We start from the raw sequence: 24,127 nt of genomic DNA on the forward strand, positions 1-24,127 counted from the left end.
GCCGGCTCCAGACACGCCTTCGCCGCTCACGCTAGAGCTTCCTGGACCTGTAGTCGCCAAGTAGCCGCGCAAAGCACGGTGGGGAATGAACGGAAGCCTCTTGAGGCATACTTCATTGGACGCGAAAGCTCCTGACGTGGTGATAATGTGAATCACACAAAAAAGAGAGACAGACAGAGAAAGCCTGGGGGAGAAAGTGAACGCTACGTTGGCTCGGACGGAAACCCCAATGGGCCAAAAATGCGGATATCTGGAGAGTTCAGATGCTCCGACCACTGAAAGCGAGGGCGGGCTTACGGCAGGAAGGAAGGTGTGGCGCGCGGGGCACTGTGGGACACTGTGAGCAACGTGGGGTGGGACGGAAGCGTCCGAGGGCCAAACCTCAGCGACGCGGGAAGTCCGGACGCTGTGCTACCCTGAAGAAGGAGGCCTGGGGCGAAGAAAGCTCGGGCCCTGGCGGTGGCAATGGCAGAGAGGCCCGAGGACCTAAATCTGCCCAACGCTGTCATCACTAGAATTATCAAGGAGGCGGTGAGCTGCTGGGGCTGGCGGATGGGTCAGGGCGGACGGGCGGGAAGCAGGTCCTGGGCTGGTACTGGTGCTCACCTCCGCTCTCCTTACAGCTCCCGGACGGAGTCAACATCTCCAAGGAGGCCCGGAGCGCCATCTCCCGCGCCGCCAGCGTCTTCGTGCTGTATGCCACGTCCTGGTGAGTGCGGCGGAGCTACCCAGGGCACTGCTGGAGCGCAGAGAGCACCTGCCTCCAGTTGGTGGCCTGGCACACACAGACCCCAGTAATGAATCCGTGGAGGAGAGAGAGCTTCCTGCAGTTTCTACAAGTTCTGGAACAAAGTAAACATAATTTCTGCCTTCGCCCTTTGTGCAGGGAAAGGAAGGATTAACTCAAGTCACACAAAAGCCCATACATCTAGGATGTACACGACCTTCTCCCCCCCCCCCCCCGTCCCCACTCTGCGTGTACTGGTTCCCATCACTCCACACCTGGCAGGAGAGAGTCTGCCAGCCTCTGATCTCTGATGGCCTTTCTCTTCTCTTTCTTCCAGTGCCAACAACTTCGCAATGAAAGGGAAGCGCAAGACACTCAATGCTAGTGATGTGCTCTCCGCCATGGAAGAGATGGAGTTCCAGCGATTCATTACCCCCTTAAAAGAAGCTCTAGAAGGTATCCCTTCTGTTTTCTCAATCATGAAGATGTTCATCCTCTGTGCTTTGATCACCCAGTCTTGAGGCTTTCAGTATACTTACCTTGAGGTCCAATAAGTCAGTACTGGGGTTGACGCCACAAAGATTAGTTGGTACCATCTCAGTTATTTGGGAGGCTGAGCTCTTTATTGTTCCTCTGTGCCTCCATTTTTCTTATTATATAATGGCTACATGGTCCACTTCATGCTTCCAGTTCTGCCTTCTAACCCCACTTCTCCCTATAACAAGCGCCCGGTTTGTTATAGGTATTTATAAAACAAAGAAATATAGCAAAGGTCACTAGAAAACCCCATTTATCCTTCCTAACAGCATATAGGCGGGAGCAGAAAGGCAAGAAGGAAGCCTCAGAGCAAAAGAAGAAGGACAAAGACAAAAAAACAGATTCAGAAGAGCCAGACAAGAGCAGGGATGAGGACAATGATGAAGATGAAGAAAGACTGGAAGAAGATGAGCAAAATGAAGAGGAGGAAGTAGACAACTGAATAGGGTGGGCAGGATGGCATTGTAGAAGATACCATCTAGAAATATCCTGTGTTTATATGAAGCTTTTCCCTGCTGGGTAAGTGGTCTTAGGCACAAGTGCCTGAGATCAAAATAAAAACTGAATAGAATTATCCAAACCAGCTCTCCCAGCCTCAGAACATCTGAGTAGCAGAATCCTGATTTGCTTGATTGGTCTGAAAGTTATGACTTTTTAGTAAGGAGGCTTCTGAAAGCTGATTAAATTGGCCAGTTGAAATCTTCTGTTTACTTAAGTGTAGGTTTAGGTAGTGTTTTGATCCCTGTCTCCCTGTCCCTCCATAAAAGTAATAATAATTTCCATGCTGCTGGCTGTGTTTCAGATCACAGGGGCAGTGAAGGCTCAGGACGAATTGGGGCTTTGATCATGGTCAGCCTACATTTGATTGTACAGTATTTGGCAATAGTAGCTTATTAAGAATGGGCAGGTGGCTGGGGATATAGTTGAGTAATAGAGCACTTGCCTAGCATGTGCCGCTATGGAGGGCCCTAGGTTCCATCCCTAGCACCAAAGAATAGTAGTCTGAATGTTTCAGCTTTAGGAAACTACTGGGACGCTGGGTGAATAATGAAATCCAATCTGCCATCTCTTTATTTGACACAATAACATTGTTTTGTTTTTCACTATGCCCACTTTGCTGCAGTTCTTTATTACCCGCCCATTTAACTTGGTGGAGTAGCTGCACTCTGGGCACTTATGGGCTTAAAGTAGCAGTGGAGATTAAAGTTGGTCATGCAAAGGTGCCACTGAGGTCTTACAAAACACATGACTTAGTGCTGCATGTACCTCACTGCCTACCACTGTAAAGCTTTGGGATTATCACCTCCTGGAAGGTGTAAAATCCCAGGCTTTTTCGTTCCCATTTCCCAGACTGGGTGTGGCTTTGCATTCTCTTAATTTGTGACAAGCTCTAGAATTTATTTCTCCTAAACACAACTTTCTCCCTCTATGCTTCTCTTTGTTTCTTTTTACCTTTCTGCTTTCTAGTCCCACTTTCTTTTACTCACTTTGTTGGCCAGTCTGGGAACTTTGAATACCTGCTTGTATCCCAAGGTTCAGATTCTTCTGGTTCCTTAGTGTCATGTCTTAAAAATGGTTTTATAAAACTCCTCAACCTTAAAGGAAATATGATGGTGCTCAGGAATCACATGCGTGCACACACACACACACACACACACACACAAATCCTTCTCCTTTAACTGTCTCTAAAGTATCCTCATTGGCTTTTCTTAGTCTTCTGTTCCATTCAGTACTCCAAGCACATTCTTGTTTTACTTGAGCACTTGGGGTTGGCAGGTAGTGTAATATAGTTGGATGCTTTTTGTTAAGTGAATACAGTGAAAAGTTTGTTGATAAGTGACTGAAGACTTGAGAAGATTGTAATGCTTTGTATAAATAAAGAACATTCTTGTTTAAAGTGATGACTCAGAGTTTGGTTTTGGAGAGGACCTACTGATCATGTGGAATGTGGACTGGGCCAGCCCTTTGTAACATTGGGTCTTATATCACCTTGGATGACCAGTAGGTGTTGCTCTTCTAATACCAGAACAAATGCTTTCGTGACTTCGTGAATAGTTGTTGTGTCTAGGACTGCTTTAAATGCCTTCAGGAGTTAAATCTTAAAGCCTATATAGTAGCATTACTGTTACCTCCTTTTTAAACTTGTTTTTCTCCTTTTTTTGGTGCTGGTCCTAGGGCTTGAACTCATGCCCTGGGCACTGTTCTTGAGCTTTTGTGCTCAAGGCTAACACTACCACTTGGAGCCACAGCTCCATTTCCAGCTTTTTTGGTAGTTAATTGGAGATAAGCATCTCAGAGTTTCCTGCCCCAGCTGGCTTTGAACCGCAGTCTCAGAGCTCAGCTTCCTGAGTGGCTGGGATTATGGGTGTGGGCCACCAGTGCCCAGCTTTAACCTCTGCTATTTCTTAATCACAACTCTACTACCTATCCAATCTACATAGCTATCAGATCTCAAATCAAATTGTAAAAGTTACATTGGGCATGATGGCACATGGCAGTAATCCTAGCACTTGAGGATCATTGAACGTTGTATGACAGCCTGTATCACATGTTAAGACCCTTTCTCAAGAAAGTTTCACAAAGATTCAACTCAGTGGTCACTTAGGTGATTTTTCCCCTCATTTTCATCATCAGAAACATCCTTTCTTAACCCCTACAAGCACCATTGTAGGCTAATCCCCAGTCTCATCTGGATGTTGATTTTCTCTGAATTCAGTGTCTAACTTCATCTCTGCATCCCCTAATTTCCCCTGGGTATTAGTTGACAATTGGATCCTTTCTGAAACATGACGACTACAATCCCCACCTGCTTCCTATGAAATGAAATCTATACTTAAGACTGAGTAAGGCAGGCTCACTACCATCTATTCTAACCTCCTATATAAAGCTGTTTGTGTTCTAGTCAAGAATGAGTCAGAAAACAATTTCATGAATTCTGCTCCATCCCTTAGCAAACTTACTAAGAAAAACATGTTGCTGATTTTAAGCTACAAAACTTACCAACTGAGAGAAATCTTAGGACAGCCATCAGTTTTTCCCAAACACACCTCCATCGTTCCTATAGTAGTATTGGGATTAGGGAGGTGGGAGGGGGTCATACTGGGATTTGAACTTAAGCTCTTGTGCAAGCTGAGCAGGTACACAAGCCACACCTCCAGCCCTTATTACTAAGGTAATGTTACACCTTTAGCAAGGCCATACATGCCCAGAGATTGTAATCTATATTTGGATGTTAAAAGGATTTCTATCCTAACCCATTCAAAACTACTTATATACCCTAGTCTTGTGTTTTTACCAATGGGAAGTTGAGGCTTTTTAGAGAGAATTGATTTAAGATCTTACCATTAATTTATGAAAATTGGGATTATGTCTCGGTGGTCTTTGGCCCGGCTCCTGGCTTTTGTTTTAATAAACATTTTGTCTTGAAATAATTTTAGATTTACGAAAAAAGCTACAAAGACTTTTTAAGTTACAAAGTAGAATTATATACTCATCCAACTTTCTCCTCATGTTAACATCTTTTAGAACTATGGTACACTTGGTCAAAATTGACAAAGATTAATCTCACTATTCTGGTATTTAACCAGTCTTTCATATCCTTTTTCTCTTAACAAGTTGTAGAATATCAGATTGCATTTAGTGGGTTTTTCTTCAAGAGTTGAAAAAAAATTACAAAACATAAAGTTATAACATGTTTAAGTGAACAATTTGGTGTTAAACAACACTACCTTTAGCTTCAAGACATTTCCCAGTCCTTTATAACCACCAAACCGCTTTCTGCTGCCCCTGCACATACTCTGCTCCAAAACCACTACCCACAGACCTCCGGTCAGATTTTAACGTACCCATTATTGTCCTGTCTGAAGCCCCTGTCTGACTTGGAAGGTTTTTTTTTGGTTTGCTTTTTTAATTCTCCTGTCTATTCATATCCCATCTCCCAACCCATGGCACAGATTAGGTTCTGAGTAAATTAGTTACGCTGGATTAAATTCTCACTGAAATGAGAAAACAGTCTGATGCTGAACTCAACAACTCTAAAGTGCTCAGTCTGCGAAAGTGGACTTAAGTTATTGTGTTAGGCCATTGTGGTGGTGTTTTCCTTGATGCTCATTGTTCTTTCATCAATGAACCAGAGCCAAGTTGGCCCGGGGAGGGTAACAGAACTGCAAAGTGAACTCGGGTGAAAGCTGGGGTGAAGGTAGGGTTAAGCCCGCCTCACACTCCCGCAGAGATCCAACGGGCCCACGTGGTAGCTCTGTGGTCCAGCCAGCGCCAGAGAAGTCCTAGCACCCGGAGGGGTGGCTCTGAAGCCCGAGGGCATATCCGATTGGCCGGGGAGCGGGAGGGGCCTCGCGGGAACTGGCCAATTGTCCCTTGAATGCCCATGCAGGGCGTGGTTTCACGCTATGAGGGGCGGGCGGGAGGGGGGGGGAGAGCTGCTTCCGGGTGAGCCGCCCCGCCCCCACGTGGGACCCGGAGCCTGGAGTCGGGAGACCGCGGTGGCTGCGCCAGCGGTTCGGAGCTCTGGCGAGTCAGGTAAGCGGGAACCGGCGTTCCAGGAGGTGGCGGGCTTGAGAGGGCAGCTCCAGAGCGAGACAAGTGCTGTTGCACCGAGAATCTCGCATCCCAAGATTGTGCTGTGCCCCGAGGATTGTGTTGTGCTGCTGGGGGTGAACCTCCCTCCCCCCCACCCCAGTTGCCCCGGCGCTTTAGGCTTAGACGGCCCGGCAGTACCTAGGGTCGAGGCCTGAATGCAGGCCCCGTTTCTCATCTCTGGAGGCTGCCAGGCAGTCTCCATCAGAGCGGGGTCAGAGGTATCTAGCGGGCTGGAGGAAGGAGCTGGAAACGATAAGAGCCGCTTGTGCTAGGCGTCGCATCGCTTTGTCCCATTCAGTCCTTACAACAACTCATTTTGGTCGGGTTAGGTCCCCACTTAGCAGATGAGAAAACTGAGGTCACATAGCTGGAAATAGAATTTGTCCCCACATCTCAGACTGCAGAGCCCACACACCCTGCTACCAGCAGCAGCCAGATTCAGAATTACCATTACGCCCCCTTTCTTCCTTGATCCATAAACACAGCTCTGCTGGGAAGAAAATTTGAAATCTACCTTATAGTTGTGGTGGGAACTGAGGACTAGGCTGCCGAACACCCGAATTCTAGTCCAGATCTGCAGCCGACCTGCTGCATGAACTTCAGTCAGTGTTTCTCCTACTCCGGAGCCCAGTTTCAGCCTTGTTTGAATGATGTAAATTCTAAGGCAAGATATTCTAGGAGGCTGTGGAAACAGCAGCTTCTCCTTCCAACTCCAGATGTCTATCTAACCCCAAGATTATCAAAGCCCTAGGGCCAGGTGAGAGTCACCCTCTTCCTTTTATACTTAAATTAAGCTCTGGTCCAGCGGGCACAAAGTATTCAGAAAATGCAAATAGACCACTAGTCTGTCCCTTTGCAGAAACTGCCAGACAGCTGCTGTTCTGAGTCTTTGTGGGACTTTGGATTTCTCAGGCTGGGCCCTTCTACCTAGCTGGCCCTCTTAACTGCCTCCTCCTCAGCTGGTACAGAGCCTACCAGATCTGGCAGCAGCTCCATACCCTCTGTGCCAAGAGCACAGCCTCTGGAATCCTCTGGAGCACAACCTGGGGCTCCTTCACAGCCACTCCCATAACTCAAATTAAGTTACACCAGGTGGAGGGGTTTGTTGCCAAATCAAAAGGAGATTTCACAGTTATTGTGAAGAGCTGGGCTTCGGTGTCCTTGAAGCTGTGACTCCAGAGACACAAGCCCTGGGCAGCCTTCTGCTTAGGATCTGTGTGGTGGTTATTTTATTTCTCTCCCACCAAAGCTGCCTGGTGGACAGGGACCTCACCTCAGGTATCTTGAAACATCTATGGCCTGCATGGCTTGAACAAATGCCTTCCCCTCCATGTGGCACAGGAGTACCAGCAACAAATAGTAATCATATGAACCACATATTTACTGTGAAGCCCCTTGGTGCCAGATACATACCTCACTTCTAATTTTCTGCATAGCCCTGCAAGTTTTGGAATATTAGCCCATTTCATGCATTATGAAAGGAAGGTTCTGAAAGGCTACCAGCCTTGAGCTGAGCCAAAATCAGACTTGGGCACTATTTGACTCTGAAACCTGGTTTTTTTGTTTGTTTGTTTGTTTTGGTCAGTCGTGGGCCTTGAACTCTGGGCTTGAGCACTGTCCTTGTACTCTTCAGCTCAAGGCGAGTGCTCTACCGTTTGAGCCACAGCACCACTTCTGGTTTTCTAGCGGTTTATTGGAGATAAGAGTCTCACGAACTTTCCTGCCCGGCCTGGCTTTGAACCTCGATCCTCAGATCTCAGCCTCCTAAGTAGCTAGGATTACAGGCATGAGCCACCGGCACCCAGCTGAAACCTAGCTTTTTTATTCTCTCTTTCCCTTTCCTTTGTGTGTGGAGTGGAGTGGGATGGTGTGTGTGTGTGTTGATGTGTTGATCCTGGGGCTTGAACACAGGTCTTGGGTGCTGTTCCTAAGCTTTTTTGCTTAAGGCTAGCACTCTATCACTTGAGCCACAGCTCCACTTCGAGCTTTTTGATGATTAATTAGAGATACATGGATTTTCCTGCCCTGGCTGGCTTTGAACTGAGATTCTCAGATCTCATCCTCCTGAGTAGCAAGAATTACAGGCAGGAGCTTGAAAGGTGGTTCTTTCTAAGCCACCCTATACTGCTTGCCAGCAAAGCTAACCTGTAATGACATGAGTGAGTGGATGTGCTAGACCTCATGGTAGCATATTCCTCTGAATGATGTGACATAGGACTTAAGCTGAAAGGTGCAAGTTTCCTTAATTTGGGGGGAGAGAGTCCCTTCCCCCAGTGGGAAAATGTTCCAAATTTTGAGGGTTTTTCACAAGGCACACCTTGGCCTTGTGTACAAAGTTTGTTCAGGACATTTTGCAAAGATGTTTACTAAGTACTGTTTGTAACAGAATGCATCTGTGTGGTAGAGGTCACAGTGCACTAGAAGCCAAGAAGAGCCTCAAGGTCAATTCCTTCCTCTGTGCCTCACTCACTGCCATCTCAAGACCATCTTCCACATTAAAATGGAAGGAATTAAGTGGGATCGCTAATTTTCAGTCTTTAAATTCTTTCAGCACTGAGATCTGTTTCTCAGTCTGTTGTCTTTCTGACCATCCCCAATGCAAGTTCAGTTTGCAATGAATCTGCTCTAGCTTCTCTTCCCTTCCCTACCTCTCCCAGGATCCTCAGGGTGAAACTTGGACAGCCCAGCTCCTAGCAACCCTGCGTCTGATAAGCCTGGAGCCTGTGTCTGTTGTTCCCTTAGGCTTCTTAAGGATGTTCCTTTAGACAGTGGAATACAGGTTTGAATTCCAGAATCTAGGGTGTGCTGCAAAAGTTATGTACAAGAGAATAAGTCAGAGCATAGACGTGGTTGTAAAGTTTGATTTAGCCAGGTGCCTCATACCTCTAATCCTAGCTACTTAGCTACTCAGGAAGCTTAGATATGAAGATTACAGTTCAAAGCCACCCCAGGCAGGAAAGACTGTGAGATTTGTATCTCCATTAAACTACTAAAAAAAGCTGAAGTGGAACTGTGTTTCAAGTGGCTGAATGCTAGCCTTGAGTAAAAGAAGCTCAAGGACAGCACCTAGGCCCTGAGTTCAAGGTCCCCAGGACTGGCGCACGAGCGCACGCGCACACACACACTCGCTTTTTTCAGAATGACTTTTCAGAATGACTTTGAACAAGTCACATAACTCCTTTGAACCTTTGTTTCCTTATCACTAAAAGTCAGGACAGTTCTTGCCCTTGAACAAGATAATAGAAATATAAAGTTCCAACTCCAGGGCCCAGCACATTACTGATACATGAAGTATAGTTTCTGTTTTTTCTCCAGCTTGCCAGCATACAAAGCAGAAACAGTATGGTGAGAAGAGACACCTACCTACTGAATCAAATGTTTACTAGTAATATGGAGGTATAGTATGTACAATCTTGCACTTGGGGTCTAGACCAAAGTCAAACCCTAGCTGCTAGTACACACTAGCTGTGTATTCTTGGGGAAGTAACTTAACCTCTCTAAGCCTGCTCCTAGCGGACTTGAACGAAGTCTTACAGAAAATAGACAAACTGGACTTCCTATCTGCTGAATGATTGTTGAGACAGCCCTGGGAAACTCTGGCCTGCCTGCATCCAATGATGAGGCTGGCCCACCCAGGGGTGTGGTAGCTGAGTGAGACCTTGTGTAGCTCCTGATAATTCCTACCCCAGCAAGGAGGAAGATAGGATAAGAGGAGCCCCTGGGCTGATTGTAGGGAAGCTGAAGGGGCCCAGGGGACAGGCAGAAAGACTGCACCAGCACACTGACCACCAGTGTTCTAGTCCTGTTTTAGCCTCTTAACTTGCTGAGTGACCTTAGGTAAGTCCTTGCCCTCTCTGTAGCTTAAGCATCCATTTGTACAAGGAGCATTTGGACTAGGGCCTACCAGACCCTGCAGCTCTAATTTTCTCTCTTTGCTTGGCTATTCATTGTTCCTCCAGGCACCCCTAAAAGGAAATATCTAAAATGGAACTCTTCCCAGTCATGTCCCACTCTAGTTTCCCATCATCTTCTGGCCCTGGCCCTGGCCCTGCTGCCCTCCAGGTCAGGCGAATTTGGAGCATTTGCCCTAAGAGACTGACTCTTGGCTGACTCAAGATGGCCCTTCCTTCCTGCCTCCTGGCTCCTCAGAGCCTCTGTGCTTCTCTGCTTCCTGTCTGCTCTGTGCAGCCACAAGATTTATCTTCACGGTGGCTTTGACCACAGCTTTACTCCCTGCTCAGAACTTTTTCCTGGCTTATTCTGGCCCCCTTGTCCCCTCTTCTTCTGCCTATCTTCAGGACAGTGAGCAGCCATCTCCCATCCCCTTACCTGAAGGCACACTGTCCTCCCTTCCCCAGCCTGGCTGAACGCATACACCTGCAGAACAGAATGCAAACCCTCCCAACTCACATGGTACCCAAGGCCCTAGTGTGTCATGTGCCAGGCTCCTCACTCTGCAGTGCACTTTTAGTCAGCTTGTGAACTTGGGAGGAAGTCACCTGTGAATATGCCGGCTCCACCTGGCACATCATATGGGCTCAAGGCACAAAGGTGATGCTCTGCTTCTTTCTGTCTTCTGTCCCTCCCTTGCTTGGCATGGTACTCATACTGTCTTCTACTTCATAGTAATCAGTGTTTACTAGCAGAGTCCTTGGGAGGGAGAGGTGAAATGAACTCATCCTGGGCCCTGCCCTGCAGAAATTCCTTCTACTGGCATGAGATAAGCTGGGCCACAAGGGCTGTTTCATAAGACACACTGCAAAGCAGGAAATATCAGCCCAAGAGGAGGAGAAGCTAGAGGCTTTGGGTGTGGGAGGTTGTGCAGAGAGCTCAGTCTTTCCAGGTAAAGGGGACAAGGTGCTGCTGGGTGGGGACGGCAGCTGGGTGTCTGGCCCTCTATTGGCCTTACAGGTACTATTTGGTGGCTTTGTATATGTTGTGCCTAGTTCAAAGACCATACACCAAGGAGTTAGCAGCACTTTTTTTGATGAAGGTAGAATTACAGGATCTTTTTCTCTTTTTGCTTACCTGTATCTTTCTAAGATTTCTGCTGTGATCATAGGGATATGCAAAGTTTAAATCTTGGCTGGACCAGTGCTTTTTGAAGTATGAGTAAGCAAGGATGCATTCTGGTTTTCTTTTTTATTTCCAATCCTTTGGTTAAATAACTAGTAACTTGTTACAGTGTGTGTGTATGTGTGTGTGTGTGTGTATGTGTAAATAACTAGTAACTTGTTACTGTGTGTGTGTGTGTGTGTGTGTGTGTGTGTATTACCGGTCTTGTGGTACTTGAACTCGGGGCCTGGGAGCTGTCTTTGAGCTTCTTTTGCTCAAGGATAGCACTGTACCACTTGAGCCACAGCTCCATTTCAGGCTTTTTGTAGTTTATTAAAAATAAAAGAGTCTCAGGCTCAGGAGTCTAGCTCATGCCTGTATACCTACCTACTCAGGAGACTGAAATCTAAGGGTTAAGGTTCAAAGCAAGCCTGGGGAGGAAAGTCCATGAGACTTATCTCCAGTTAAATTTAAAAAGTTGGAAGTAGAGCTGTGGTTCAAGTGGTAGAGCTCTAGTCTTGACCTCAAAAGCTCAGGGACAAGCACCAGGCTCAGACTTCAAGTACTAGGACCAGCAAAAAGAAAAGTCTCAACAACTTTCATTCCCCAGGCTGACTTCAAACCCTGATCCTCAGATCTCAGGCTTCTGCATAACTAGGATTGCAGGTGTGAGCCACCAATACCCAGTGTAAATTGTTACTTTCGTGTGTCAGTACTAGGGCTTGAATTCAGGGCCTAGGCACTGTCCCTGAGCTTTTTTTCTTAAGGCCAGCATCTACACTTACGCCATAGCCTCCACTTCCAGATTTTTTTGTTTTATTTCTGATTTTTATGATTTCTTACCCTTAATTGGAGATAAGAGTCTCACAAACTTTCTTGTTTGGGCTGGCTTCTAAGCATGAGCCTCAGATCTCAGCTTCCAAAGTAGCTAGGATTACAGGTGTGAGCCATTGGCGCCCAGTTTTCCTAGATTTTTTTTTTTTAATCAAGACTAGCACTCTACCACTTGAGCTATGGGTCCACTTCCACCTTTTTGGGGTGGTTAAATGGAGATAAGAGTCTCATGAGCTTTCCTGCCCAGAGTGGCTTCAACTACAGTTCTTAGATCTCAGCCTCCTGAGTAGCTAGGATTTCAAGTGTGAGCCACCAGTGCCCAGCTTAGTTGTTACTTAAAAAAAAAAAATGCTGGGAATGTGGCTCAGTTGGAAGAGTGCTTGCCTTGAATGCATGAGGTCCTGGGTTCAATTTCAGCCCCACATACACAGAAAAAGCCGGAAATGGCACTGTGGCTCAAGTGGTAGAGTGCTAACTTTGAGCAAAGAGCAGCTCAGGGACAGTGACCAGGCCTTGAGTTCAACCCCCAGGACTGGCAAAAAAAAAGGGGGCGGGGCTGGGAGGGTGGCTCAGTGGTGTAGTGCTTATCTTGCATGCATGAGGCCTTGGGTTCGATTCCTCAGCACCACATAATCAGAAAAGCCAGAAGTGGTGCTATGACTAAAGTGGTAGAGCACTAGCCTTGAGCTGAAGAGCTGAGGAACAGTGCCCAGGCCCAGAGTTCAGGCCCCAGAACCGACCAAAAAAAAAAAAAAATGCTGGGTGCTGGTGACTCCCACCTGTAATCCTAGCTACTCAGGAGGCTGAGATCTAAGATTGGTGGTTCAAAGCCAGCCCAGGCAGGAAACTCCATGAGACTCTTATCTCCAATTAACCACCAGAAAATGGAAATGGCACTGTGGCTCAAGTGGTAGAGCGCTCACCTTGAACTGAAGAGCTCAGGAACAGCACCCAGAACCAGAATTCAAGCCCCATGAGCAACAGCTATATATACAAACAGACAGACAGACAGATAGAGAGATGCCAGTGTTCTGTCTTTAGATCCAGATTCCTCTGAAGCTTCTGAAGGGTTCCTTTCACTCTTCTTACCTTGTGGACCAGCAGGGATGTGGAAGAGCCATCTTCTAGATGTGACCGTCTCTTGAACATAGGATTCATGTCTCATGGTCTCCTGTTGCCCCCACAGAGCTAAGTCCCAGCACACAACCCAGGAGCCTTGATTGCATCCAGCTGACACCCTCACCATGCAGCCCCAGTCGGTTCTGCACAGTGGGTATTTCCACCCACTGCTTCGGTTCTGGCAGGGAGCCAACACCACCCTCAGTGCCTCCAACCTCATCTACCCCATCTTTGTCACGTGAGTCCCCAGGAATGGGCCTGGTCTGATCTGCCCAGGGTAGGGGGCAGTGTGTGACTGAAGCAGACATCAGTCTGATGATCAGGGGTTAAAGTGGGCTGACAGTTAGAATCAGAAGTGTTAGAAGTGGCCTAAAGGTTAAGAATAGCAGTCTTAGGGATGACACAGCCTGGAAATGAGCTCACCCCATTTGTAAAAGAAGTACCTTTGCCAGTTACCCTGAGCTTCTGCAATAGGTTCTCTCAGTGGCATAGTACTATGTATGTTAGACATGATTGTTAAAATAATCATGCAATCGTGATTATTAATGATAGTAACAAACATTTGCTGAATACTTACTGTGTACCAGGTACTGTGCTAAGCACTTTATTCAATCTTTTTTTTTTTTTTTTGGTGCCATTTCTGGGGCTTGAACTCAGGGCCTGGGGGCTAGCACTCTACCATTTGAGCCACAGTCCACTTCCAGCTTTTTTTGTAGTTTAGTGGACGTAAGAGTCTCACAGAGGGGCTGGGAAGGTGGCTCAGTGGTAGAGCGCTTGCCTTGCATGTTCGAGGCCCTGGGTTCGATTCCTCAGCACCACATAAGCAAAAAGAAAAAAGCCGGAAGTGGCACTGTGGCTCAAGTGGTAGAGCTCTAGCCTTGAGCTGAAGAGCTGAGGCACAGCGCCCAGGCCCAGAGTTCAGGTCCCACGAATGGACCCAAAAAAAAAAAAAAGAGTCTCACAGACTTACCAGCCCAAGCTGGCTTCGAACCAAAGTCCTCAGATCTCAGCCTCTTTAGTAACTAGAATTATAGGCATGAGCCGCTGGGCCTAGCTCAATCTCTTTTTCTTTCTCTTCTTTTTTTCTTCATTCCTTTCAGCATTCACATGAGAGATAAATAGATATGTCAATTCATGGCAAGGACTTTTGTCTATTTTGTTCACTTAAAATAGTACCCAGTATATAATAAGTACTTAATACAGCCAGGTGCTGGTGGCTCACACCTATAAGCCTAGCTGCTATGAAGTCTAATATCTGAGAAAGTCTGTGAGATTCTTACCACCATTTAATCACCAAAAAGCTAGAAGTAGAGCTATGGCTCAAGTGGTAAAGTGCCAGTCTTGAGTGGAAAAAGCTAAGGGATAGCTCCTACACAGATCCTGAGTTCAAGCCCCCAATTCTGGCACGCGCCCATGCACACACACATACACAACAAAATAGTATATTTTTGTTGAAGGGACTAAGGTTCAAGTTGGCCAAAGTTGCCCAATAATCAGAATGCATGGGATAGGAAGCCAGGACCTTCTAGCTTCAAAGTCCAAGTTCTTAAGCACAGACTCTTTCCTGTGGTTACTGTTCTTTGAGTACAGCTGCTCTCACTGCCACTGTTATTCTTGTTGTTCCTATTATTCTTATTTCAGGCCCTGGGCTTGGCTAGGCAAGGGCACCAGAACCTGAATCCCACCCCCATCCTTCCATCTCCACTCCTACTTCCCTTCCCAGCTTCCTGGCCACCCCTCCCACTCACCCTACCACCAGTGGCCCTTCCCACTGTCCCCACTCCATAGCCCACCTTGCTCTTGCAGGGATGTTCCTGACGACATCCAGCCCATCGCCAGCCTCCCAGGAGTGGCCAGGTAAGAGATGGGCAGGGAGGGTAAAAGGATGGTGTGGGAAGAGATTTCATGGTTGAGGGTACCAGAAGGAAGCAGCAGACCCAGAAGGCGGCAGATCCAGACAGGTAAACTGTAGCTCAGTGAGGACAAGGGTTTTCTGGGGACTGAAGCTATAGCCCAGTGGAGGAGATAGCCTGATAAGATAATGCATACTCGCTCCATCACCTTGGTCACCATAGCAAAGGCTGTTGCAGAGAGAAGCTGAGCTAGAGGGAGAGTTCAGTAAGAGAACCTTGGAGGTTCACCCACAACTAATTCCATAACCCTGCTGCTTTGGTGCCTGGCTTTGGGTGGGTGCATTCCTCCCTGCGCTATTTGTGGGATTTTATGCCCTCCTGCTGCTGTGTGTAATTTGGCTTCTATCAAAGGTGCAGTGGGGAGGGATGGATTAGAGGAACCTGCTTACTTCAGTCCCTCTCCCTTCCTTCCCCTCAGGTATGGAGTGAACCGGCTGGAAGAGATGCTGAAGCCACTTGTGGAAGATGGCCTACGCTGTGTGCTGATCTTTGGTGTCCCCAGCAGAGTTCCCAAGGTGAAGAATCAGAGGAAGGCTGAAGGAGGGAGGCTGGGCCAGAGTGGGCTGAGGTTTACACACTGGCCTAGTCCTCCCCTCCTACTTTGTGCTAACATGGGTGTCATTGGTCGATGACCATCATGACTGCTCTTAAATAACACTGTGTAGGGCCAGGAAGTTAAGTAGGGCTGTAATACCCTAGCAAAATAAGTCAAGCCCCCTCTCTGCATCTTTGCTAGCCTCTCTGCAAATGGGCTGGTCCCCCATGCAGTGGCTATGATGTAATTACAAGAAAGGGCCTGGCTGTGCTCTACCAAGTGTGGCTCCCAGATCTTCATATATCACATATACCATGTTCTTCTAGGATGAGCGGGGCTCCTCAGCAGACTCCGAGGAATCCCCAACTATAGAGGCAATCCGGCTGTTGAGGAAGACCTTCCCTAGCCTGCTGGTGGCCTGTGATGTCTGCCTGTGCCCCTACACTTCCCATGGTCACTGTGGTTAGTTCCTCCCCTCCCTCCCACCAGCCCTGCAGGCACATACCTCCACTTGCCCAGCTCTCCCCCAAGCTGGGCCCAAAGTGTTCTGGAAGCCCAGCCATCTTGTCCCACAGGGCTTCTGAGTGAGAAGGGAGCTTTCCAGGCTGAGGAGAGCCGCCAACGGCTGGCTGAGGTGGCACTTGCCTATGCCAAGGCTGGTGAGTAAAGTCCCCACCCAGCAGGGACTGGGAGGTGGCAGAGTGGGTAGGAGGGGTTGGGAGTTCTGAACACCACCCTCTGCTCTCCAGGATGTCAGGTAGTAGCTCCGTCGGACATGATGGATGGGCGCGTGGAAGCTATCAAGGAGGCCCTGATGGCACACGGACTTGGCAACAGGGTACTGGCAAGGCGTGCAGGGAGGGACATGGGCAGGGAGGAGAACACCAGGACAAATCCTGCCTCCGAGTACCAAGAATCAGACAGCACCAGATGAGGACTTTAAGAGCTGTCTAGACTTTTCCTCAAATTTGGGAAACCAAGGCTGTGAGTCTGCAGTGAGTCTGGGCTATCGGCACTGCTTCCTAGCTGAGGCCCTGTATCCTCGTCTTTTCACCCTGAGGCATCTAGAAAGGATTGGCTGGGCCTATACCCCCACTGTCTCTCCGTACAGGTATCAGTGATGAGCTACAGTGCCAAATTTGCTTCCTTTTTCTATGGACCTTTCCGGTAAGTGGGGCAGGCAGGGGTCTGTTACTTTATATGCCACTTGGGGGCAAAGCTGGAGTCCATCCTGGTGACTTTGCTTTGCAGGGATGCAGCCCAGTCAAGCCCAGCTTTTGGAGACCGCCGCTGCTACCAGCTGCCCCCTGGAGCCCGGGGCCTGGCCCTCCGTGCAGTGGTGAGTGACCAGAGCCTGGGTCTCCCCAACCCCAACCTCAGCCTGTCCCCTTCCAGCATTGTCATCCCCTGCCCCCCCCCCTTTTTTTTTTTTTGGTCTGGTCGTGGGGCCTGAACTCTGGGCCTGGGCGCTGTCCCTCAGCTCTTCAGCTCAAGGCTAGCCTTCTACCACTTGAGCTACAGCGCCACTTCCAGCTTTTTTCTTTTGGCTTATGTGGTGCTGAGGAATGGAACCCAGGGCCTCAGGCATGCAAGGCAAGCGCTCTACCACTGAGCCACCTTCCTAGCCCCCCTGCCCACTTTTTTCTGCATCCTTCAGGACCGGGATGTTCGGGAAGGAGCCGACATGCTTATGGTAAAGCCAGGAATGCCCTACCTGGACATTGTACGGGAAGTGAAGGACAAGGTGAGTACCAGGCAAAGGGAGCGGCTCAGGGGGCTCAGAGCCTTCACCTGTGGATACAAGGACTTAGAGGGAGGGGCTCTGAACTCTGAGTTGGAAGCACTCTTCCCCAAGCAGTCCTTCCCTCTCACTCCTCCCAGCTAACAATCTAGCTGCTACACCTGAGTTTGCAGGGGCCTTTCAACAGCTCTGATTGAACAGCCCTAGAACAGGCTGGGCTGCCAGCAGCCATGATTCAGAATAGGGTTCAAGACCATCACAGCATGGGCAGGGAGGGAGGGATACTCCAGAGCACATGCACCCTCCACTTTAACCTACATACCCATGACTGCTTTCCTTTAGCACCCTGAGCTCCCGCTTGCTGTGTACCACGTGTCTGGAGAGTTTGCTATGTTGTGGCATGGAGCCCGGGCTGGGGCCTTTGATCTCAAGGCTGCCGTGTTGGAGGCCATGACCGCCTTCCGCAGAGCAGGTAAACAGGCAGGGTAGGGTTTGTGACCTGCCATGGGGACTGATGGGCACTTTGCCCAAATAGGAAAACAAAATCATTTGAAGCCTGCACTCTTTGCCTGAAAGTTCTGATTTCTTCAGCCTCCTGAGTAGCTAGGAGGGACAAGCATGAGCCACCAGCACCCAGCACTTGAACTCCATTTATTTATTTATTTATTTAGGTGCCAGTTCTGGGGCTTGAACTCAGGGCCTGGGCACTGTCCCTGAGCTTTTATACTCAAGGCTTTTTTTGTAGTTTATTGGAGATAAGGGACTCATAGACTTTACTACCTGGGCTGGCTTTAAACCACAATCCTCAGATCTCAGCCTCCTGAGAAGTATAGGTGTGAGACACCAGTGCCTAGTTTCTACTTCTTTTTTGCTTTGAGAACTTAAGCCATTTCTGTCCACTTTCAGGCCTCTATCTATAAGCTAGGGTACATGGTTATCCTGAGGATTCAGTGATACTGTGGGTATTTGACATATACGTACTGCTCCATAAACAGCAGCACGTTTTGTTACTATTGCATAGCATGCTGGTCGTTGGGAGGGATTCCAGCTTCAGCTCCAGCTCTGGGTGTAGGGGCAGCCAGAGATTTAACACTAGACCCTGACCTACCCCATTCACTGGAAAGGTGCAGAGAAACGGGAAGCAAAGGGGCTGGGAAGGTGGCTCAGTGGTAGGGTGCTTGCCTTGCATGCATGAGGTCCTGGGTTCGATTCCTCAGCACCATATAAGCAGAAAAAAAGCTGAAAGTGGCGCTCTGGCTCAAGTGGTAGAGCATTAGCCTTGAGCTGAAGAGCTAAGGATCAGTGCCCAGGCCCAGAGTTCAGCCCCCATGACCAACAAGAAAAACAAAAAGAAACAGGAAGCAAATTGGGTACTATAGCTGACCACTGATCCCTGAAGGGAGACAGTGTGGCCTAGGATCAGCCAGTTTTCCTAGATGCCATAAGGTGACCTCATGGCAAGGAGAGAAGTTTGTACAGCAAGAAAACAGAGATACCACATTTTAAGAGGAGTCTTTATTAAAAGGCCAGTGACTGCATGGTAGACTCCTGTCTCAAAGAGCAGCAGCCCCCCCAGAACAGAGCTAGTACTAGCTTTAACAGCCTTATCAGAGGTGTTATACATAAAACAAAGCAAACTAGATAAGGATGCTTATGTCTAATAAGCGTGTTATACATAGGCAAAACCAGCTATCCAGGGGAATAATCAGGGCCATCAGGACCCCAGTTATCTAGGGAAGTATGGCTTTCCTGGAGCTCAACAATTCATGATACATCTGTAATCCAAAGAATGTCCTCTGTCACCTCTAGAGTTCGCAGAAAGTCCCCATCTTCTATTAACTTTATTTATTTATTTATTTGCTGTTCCTGGGGCTTGAACTCAGGGCCTGGGGACTATCCTTAAGCTTCTCTGTGCTCAAGGCAAGTGCTCTACCACTTGAGCCACAGTGCCACTTCTGGCCTTTTCTGTTTATGTGGTACTGAGGAATCAAACCCAGGGCTTCGTGCATGCTAGGCAAGCACTCTACCACTAAGCCACATTCCCAGCCCCAATTCTATTAACTTTTATTAAGATATCCTTATTTCTAGAGGAGGTCTCAGCATGTCTGTAGCTCAGTTTCATTGCAGTGCCGGGCCTTGACTTCCACATACCAGCATAGGAAGGGAACTTGAAGTCACCTGTCTCACCCCCTGCATTTCATGCATTGGCAAACTGAGGCCCAGAAAGAGAAAATGCCTAACCCAAGGTCTGGAGATGACTGAAACCAGGCTTAGACTTAGGCTGTGTCCTTACAGGCGGCAACCTTCATGGTGGCCTCCTTGCCTGTGCCTTGTTCATCTCCCAGGTCTGCTCAGAACTGACACCTTGTTTCCTCCCCTGCTTCCCCACACAGGTGCTGATATCATCATCACCTACTACACACCTCAGCTATTGCAGTGGCTGAAGGAGGAGTGACAGAGAGGACAGGACTCAAGAGCCAGACTTTGAGAAGGTTCCCAGAGCCATGGAGATGTGAAAACCAAAGTAAATGCTGCTGTTTGAACTGTGCCCTGTGCCCGATTCCTGCCCACATGCTGGCAGAGGCCCAGCACCCTGAGTGGTTTATGCCGCACACCAAACCTTAGCAGTCTCAGCTGCAGCCTCACAGGCTCTTCCTTGCTTGCTCAGGCTCAGGCCTGAGTCTCATCTCCCCACCTCCCACACTTTTCAGTTGTGGCTTCAGCAAACTGCAACCTAGAGTCCCAGGCATAAGCCTAGGGCCTAGGAGAGGGGCTTGGATCATTGAGCCAGAGGAAAGCAGTTGGCTCAGGAAAGCCTAAGTCCTCTGGCAGTAGAGCAGGAGTGAGGCCTAGCTTGACATCTGAGTTTAGAGTTGAGCTGTGTTGTGATTCCAGAGAAAAGCATTTCCCACATAGACCAGTGATCACCAGGCAGCCTGAAATCTGTTCCACTCAGAGCCATAGACCAGGGAGAAGACTTATTAACAAGGATCGAAATCCAGAAGCAAGAAGGAGTTCCTGACTGCTAGAGATACAACCACTAGCAAGGCTTTTATTCATGAGAGAAGTTTTGAGACTCTCAGCTCTGCCCGGGCACAGTGCAGGGTGCTGTGAATGTGACAACAAAGGCAACCAGCTTGTGTCTTCATGGAGTTTATGCAGAGAGAAAGGGGGAGATAAGAAAACAGACTAATAAAGCAGTTATAAATAATGATAAGTATTTTAAAGGAAGAAAAGGGTTTGAAAATCAAAGGGGAGAACCCTCTGTTTTTTGTTTCATTTTGGTTTTTTGGTGGCACTGAAGATCAAACCCAGGCCCTGTATAGGCTAAGCAAGTACTCTACCACCAAGTAATATCTGAACTGTTGGCATTTGTAGAAAGGGCCTTGGTATATAGATAGCCCAGATTGGCCTCCAACACACATCCTCTAACTTCTCTAGATTCCTGCTAGAATTATTGACATTTACCACACCCAGTGTCAAGCACTCCCTGGGGTTGAGACTAGAGAGGAACAAAGAAAGATCCTAACAGAGGGCTGGGAAGGTGGCTCAGTGGTAGAGCGCTTGCCTTGCATGCCTGAGGCCCTGGGTTCCATTCCTCAGCACCACATAAGCAAAAAGAAAAAAAGCCAGAAGTGATGCTGTGGCTCTACCACTAGCCTTGAGTTGAAGAGCTGAGGGACATCGCTCAGGCCCAGAGTTCAGGCCCCATGACCAGACCCAAAAAAAAAAAAGATCCTAACAGAGAGGAAGTCATAACAGCCATAAGATAACAAATATAAGCCAGATCTAGTGGCAGACCCCTGTAATCCCTAAGCTCAAGCAAGCCAGGGCAAAAATGCTAGACTATATCTCAAGAACAAAATACAAACAAAAGAGCCAGCAGAGTAGCTGAAGAGGTAGAGTGCTTGCCAGGCATGCTGGAGGCCCTGGGTTCAATCCTCACCACCCCTAGCCCCAAAAAAGGGCAAAGACCCTGTGATGGGAGGAGCTTAGCAGGGCAATGGGGACAGGGGAGGAATAGGAGGGTGAATAACGGCAGAATAACTTTAGTTACCAAGACTAGGTTTTGTTTTTGGTAAGTGGAGAATTGGAGCTGCTGCAGTAAGCCCAATTCTTTTTCATTCTTAGAGGCTGTTAGGTTTATAAAAAGAGGTAGCAGAGTAAGAACAGCACCACGCACGTGATATTCAGGTAAGGGGTAGGTTTATTCAGTAGACCTGCTGGGACCAGGCCAGGTTGGCACTCCACGAGGCTGGCAAAGAGGGCGACTGGCCCTAGGTTAGGCCTTATCTAGGGTAGGGGGTGGGGGGGAAAGGTGTGTCCAGGTAAAGGGAGGTGGGACCAGGTGGGAGAAAGGTGTGGCCTGGTCAGATCCAGATGTGACCTCAGCGGATACAGATGTGACCTCTTCCAGGTGTCCCAGTTGCCTAGGTAACGCAGGTACTGGGCGGGGTCTGCTCATCATCCAGGAATGGACCTTACAGAGGCCTTTGTGGACAACTCATCTTAAGACCTAATGTCACCTGTTCTCTGCCTTCCAGACAGTGTCAGGCCAAGATCAGGTTTTTAAACAGCCTCAAACACTGGGCACTGGTGGATCACACCTGTAATCCTAGCTGCTCAGGAGGCTGAAATCTGAGGATCATGGTTCAAAGCCAGCCTGGGCAGGAAAGCTATGATATAGTGCTAACCTTGAGCAAAAGAACTCAGGGATAGCATCCAGGCCCCGAGTTCAAGCCCATGACTGACAAGTAAATAAAGGGCCTCAATCCTTGACCTCTGGAAGCATTAGCCAGGATATACTACCTAGGGCCCAAATCACTAATCACAGACAAGCCTTGGTGAGCCAGGCATGGAGCTAACCAGAAACCATCCCTTTTGGACCTCTGGTCACCTAACCTCAGGCTCTTCTTTCCTGGTTGAGAGGATCAATGCAGAAGCAAAAGATTATTTCCTTGACTATCCCGGACCCATCATTGCTGAGCAAGTAACTTCAGGCATAGGGCGATGCCACCATTATATAGAACTGTGTATGTACAAACCAGACCCACCAGGGAGCACTTGGTGAATAAATGCTGAGCAGCCTAAGGAGTCCCTGAGAACCAGGAGCAGACACAGTGACTAGGGGTGGGAATGAGGCCACCAGGCCCTGACCTGATTCGAAGGATCAGAAAATGCTTCCCTGAAGCAATAACATTTGGATGAGAGTCCAGGCTAAGACATGACTGAGCAAGAACATTCCAAACTGAAAGAATGGTTATGCAACAGCTAGAGGAGCTAGATGGAGCTGGAGGAAACAAGGCTGGTGTCGCTGGGGCATCAGAAAGGACTGAGGAAGAGGAGGCCAGAAGAGAGTGAGACAGCCCCAGGCCCACCGTGCCGGGGCCCAAAGGCCACATTAACCCTTTCAGACTTGGATCTTCCAAGATCTAAGGGAGACGTTTGATGGGTGTTACCAGGAGAACGACCCCATTAATGGACATTTTAATCAAACCATTTTGATTGCACCATGCAAAATGCAGATGAGAAATTTGGAGGGACTGGAGTGGCATGGAGATGAGATGGAAAGCAGAAAACAGATTCAGGAAGTGTTTAGGACATAAATTAGAGATGAGCAATGAGCTTGATCTGAGTGCTGATTGAGACAGCAACACATCAAACAGGTGTAGGACACAGGAGAAATCCTAAATTGAGCTTGGGATGGTGTGCAGTGACACCAATGGCAACTCAGTAAGTTTGTGGCAGAACTGAGTTGAAATCTTAGTTATGCAAAAAGCCAAACCCATATAGTCCCAACTCTAAGGCCTCTGCCCTTAGCAAAATAATGGATCTAATGTGAGAGTTGGCTCAGATATTGAGGGAAGACCCCAGGGACATTTGCCTTCAGCCCCACAGTATTTTGTCTACAAATCTAGTAACAGGCATCAGAAATGAACTGGAAGGGTTGGGTCCTGCTCTGTGCCCTGCCCTACCTTGTGGTTAAGTTTATCCCGGGACTGAAGCTCAGGCTTTCACAATCTCTCAAAGCATCTTATTAGTCTTGCAGGCATCTCAGCAGGTGATGAGCATCAGGAGCCTCTCACAGACTCGATTTTCCTGTCTCCCTTTCAGAGGTGCCAGCTTAGACTTTAGCTTATCCTTTCAGCAGGCATTTTAATTGTCCGCATTCCTGACAGCAAAAATCACCAGTTTTCCAATTAGGGAAAGGGCAGTCCTGACCGGTTCCCAGCCCCATGAGGACTCTGCCAGTGGCATAAATTAGAGCCAAGTAGTAAGAAGTGAACTGGCTAGATTTCATAGCTGGATCTAAATATAGCCAGCTGTGGGCGGGTCTCAGTCAAAGGCTTTCATGGAGGACTCTTGTCCCTTTGTTTTTGTTTTGGTCCAAGACTAGGACTTAACATTGAGTAGTTGATGATTTCACTCATTGGCTAGTGCCCTACCAACTCAGCCATACCTCCAACCCACTCTGTCCCCTTCTAAGGCACATCTGTGATTGCCTCCACTTGGCTTTATTCTCAGATGAATCTTAGCCACTTGGCAGCAACATGATTCCTACTAACTACAGGTTTAAGTGGTCCTTAAGGTTTATGAAATCCCAGAGAAAGCTCCCTTCTGCCCTACTATAGTGCAAGTCTCTCTAGAAGTCTCTGATTGGCTCCTTGGGTCACATGATCACCTGGCTCAGTAACAACAAACAGGGAAGAGAGATAGGGCCCCAAGGTTAAAGTGTCTACTCATTACAGTAAGGCTGGTAGGGACTCAGGTAAGACTGGGTCTAGCTTAGAACCCACTATGTAGGCCATCCTCCTGCCTCTGCCTCCCGAGTGCCACCACCATGCCCGGTTTAGATCAATGATCAGTCCCCTTTACATAGAACACTTTCCTGATTCCTTTTATGATGTTGTGATCTCAGTTTAGCTGTCACTTCCTCAAGCCTGACTCAACACCTGGTCTAAAGTCATCCTCTGTATTAGGATTCAGGATCTGTGGATATAACAAAAGCCAATATATAACAGTATCTTAAGATAAACAATTTACTTCTCTAGTAAATGTGTCTAGTCCTA

The 24,127-nt window shown here is 48.1% G+C and overlaps 2 protein-coding genes across 3 annotated transcripts; both read left to right on the plus strand.

Annotated features, from left to right (window-relative positions):
* The first annotated feature begins 78 nt into the window (after nucleotides 1–78).
* Pole3 (polymerase (DNA directed), epsilon 3, accessory subunit) lies at nucleotides 79–3,161 on the plus strand. Its single transcript, XM_013030191.1, has 4 exons — nucleotides 79–531; nucleotides 624–709; nucleotides 1,065–1,183; nucleotides 1,534–3,161. Exons 1-4 carry the CDS (start codon nucleotides 466–468, stop codon nucleotides 1,704–1,706), a joined length of 444 nt encoding a protein of 147 aa, XP_012885645.1. The 5' UTR covers nucleotides 79–465; the 3' UTR covers nucleotides 1,707–3,161.
* Nucleotides 3,162–5,705: 2,544 nt separating this feature from the next.
* Nucleotides 5,706–20,268, plus strand: Alad (aminolevulinate dehydratase). Of its 2 annotated transcripts, none has more exons than XM_013030188.1 (12): nucleotides 5,706–5,800; nucleotides 12,936–13,106; nucleotides 14,675–14,725; nucleotides 15,200–15,296; nucleotides 15,643–15,778; nucleotides 15,892–15,975; nucleotides 16,066–16,154; nucleotides 16,428–16,483; nucleotides 16,568–16,655; nucleotides 16,974–17,060; nucleotides 17,400–17,529; nucleotides 19,451–20,268. In XM_013030188.1, exons 2-12 carry the CDS (start codon nucleotides 12,994–12,996, stop codon nucleotides 19,510–19,512), a joined length of 993 nt encoding a protein of 330 aa, XP_012885642.1. In that variant the 5' UTR covers nucleotides 5,706–5,800; nucleotides 12,936–12,993; the 3' UTR covers nucleotides 19,513–20,268. The 2 variants fall into 2 exon arrangements, with proteins under 2 accessions (XP_012885642.1, XP_012885643.1); XM_013030189.1 differs by lacking the exon at nucleotides 5,706–5,800 and adding an exon at nucleotides 10,683–10,703.
* Nucleotides 20,269–24,127: the final 3,859 nt, after the last annotated feature.

The sequence above is a fragment of the Dipodomys ordii genome, unplaced genomic scaffold (assembly GCF_000151885.1).
Source record: "Dipodomys ordii isolate 6190 unplaced genomic scaffold, Dord_2.0 Scaffold127, whole genome shotgun sequence".
Taxonomy (NCBI): Eukaryota; Metazoa; Chordata; class Mammalia; order Rodentia; family Heteromyidae; genus Dipodomys; species Dipodomys ordii.

Coding starts and splice junctions, on each gene's coding strand:
- Pole3 (XM_013030191.1), top strand. CDS start 466: ATGGCAGAGAGGCCCGAGGACCTAAATCTGCCCAACGCTGTCATCACT. Junction 532..623: donor CTAGAATTATCAAGGAGGCG/GTGAGCTGCTGG, acceptor CTCTCCTTACAG/CTCCCGGACGGAGTCAACAT. Junction 710..1,064: donor GTGCTGTATGCCACGTCCTG/GTGAGTGCGGCG, acceptor TCTTTCTTCCAG/TGCCAACAACTTCGCAATGA.
- Alad (XM_013030188.1), top strand. CDS start 12,994: ATGCAGCCCCAGTCGGTTCTGCACAGTGGGTATTTCCACCCACTGCTT. Junction 14,726..15,199: donor AGCCTCCCAGGAGTGGCCAG/GTAAGAGATGGG, acceptor CCTTCCCCTCAG/GTATGGAGTGAACCGGCTGG. Junction 17,061..17,399: donor TACGGGAAGTGAAGGACAAG/GTGAGTACCAGG, acceptor GCTTTCCTTTAG/CACCCTGAGCTCCCGCTTGC.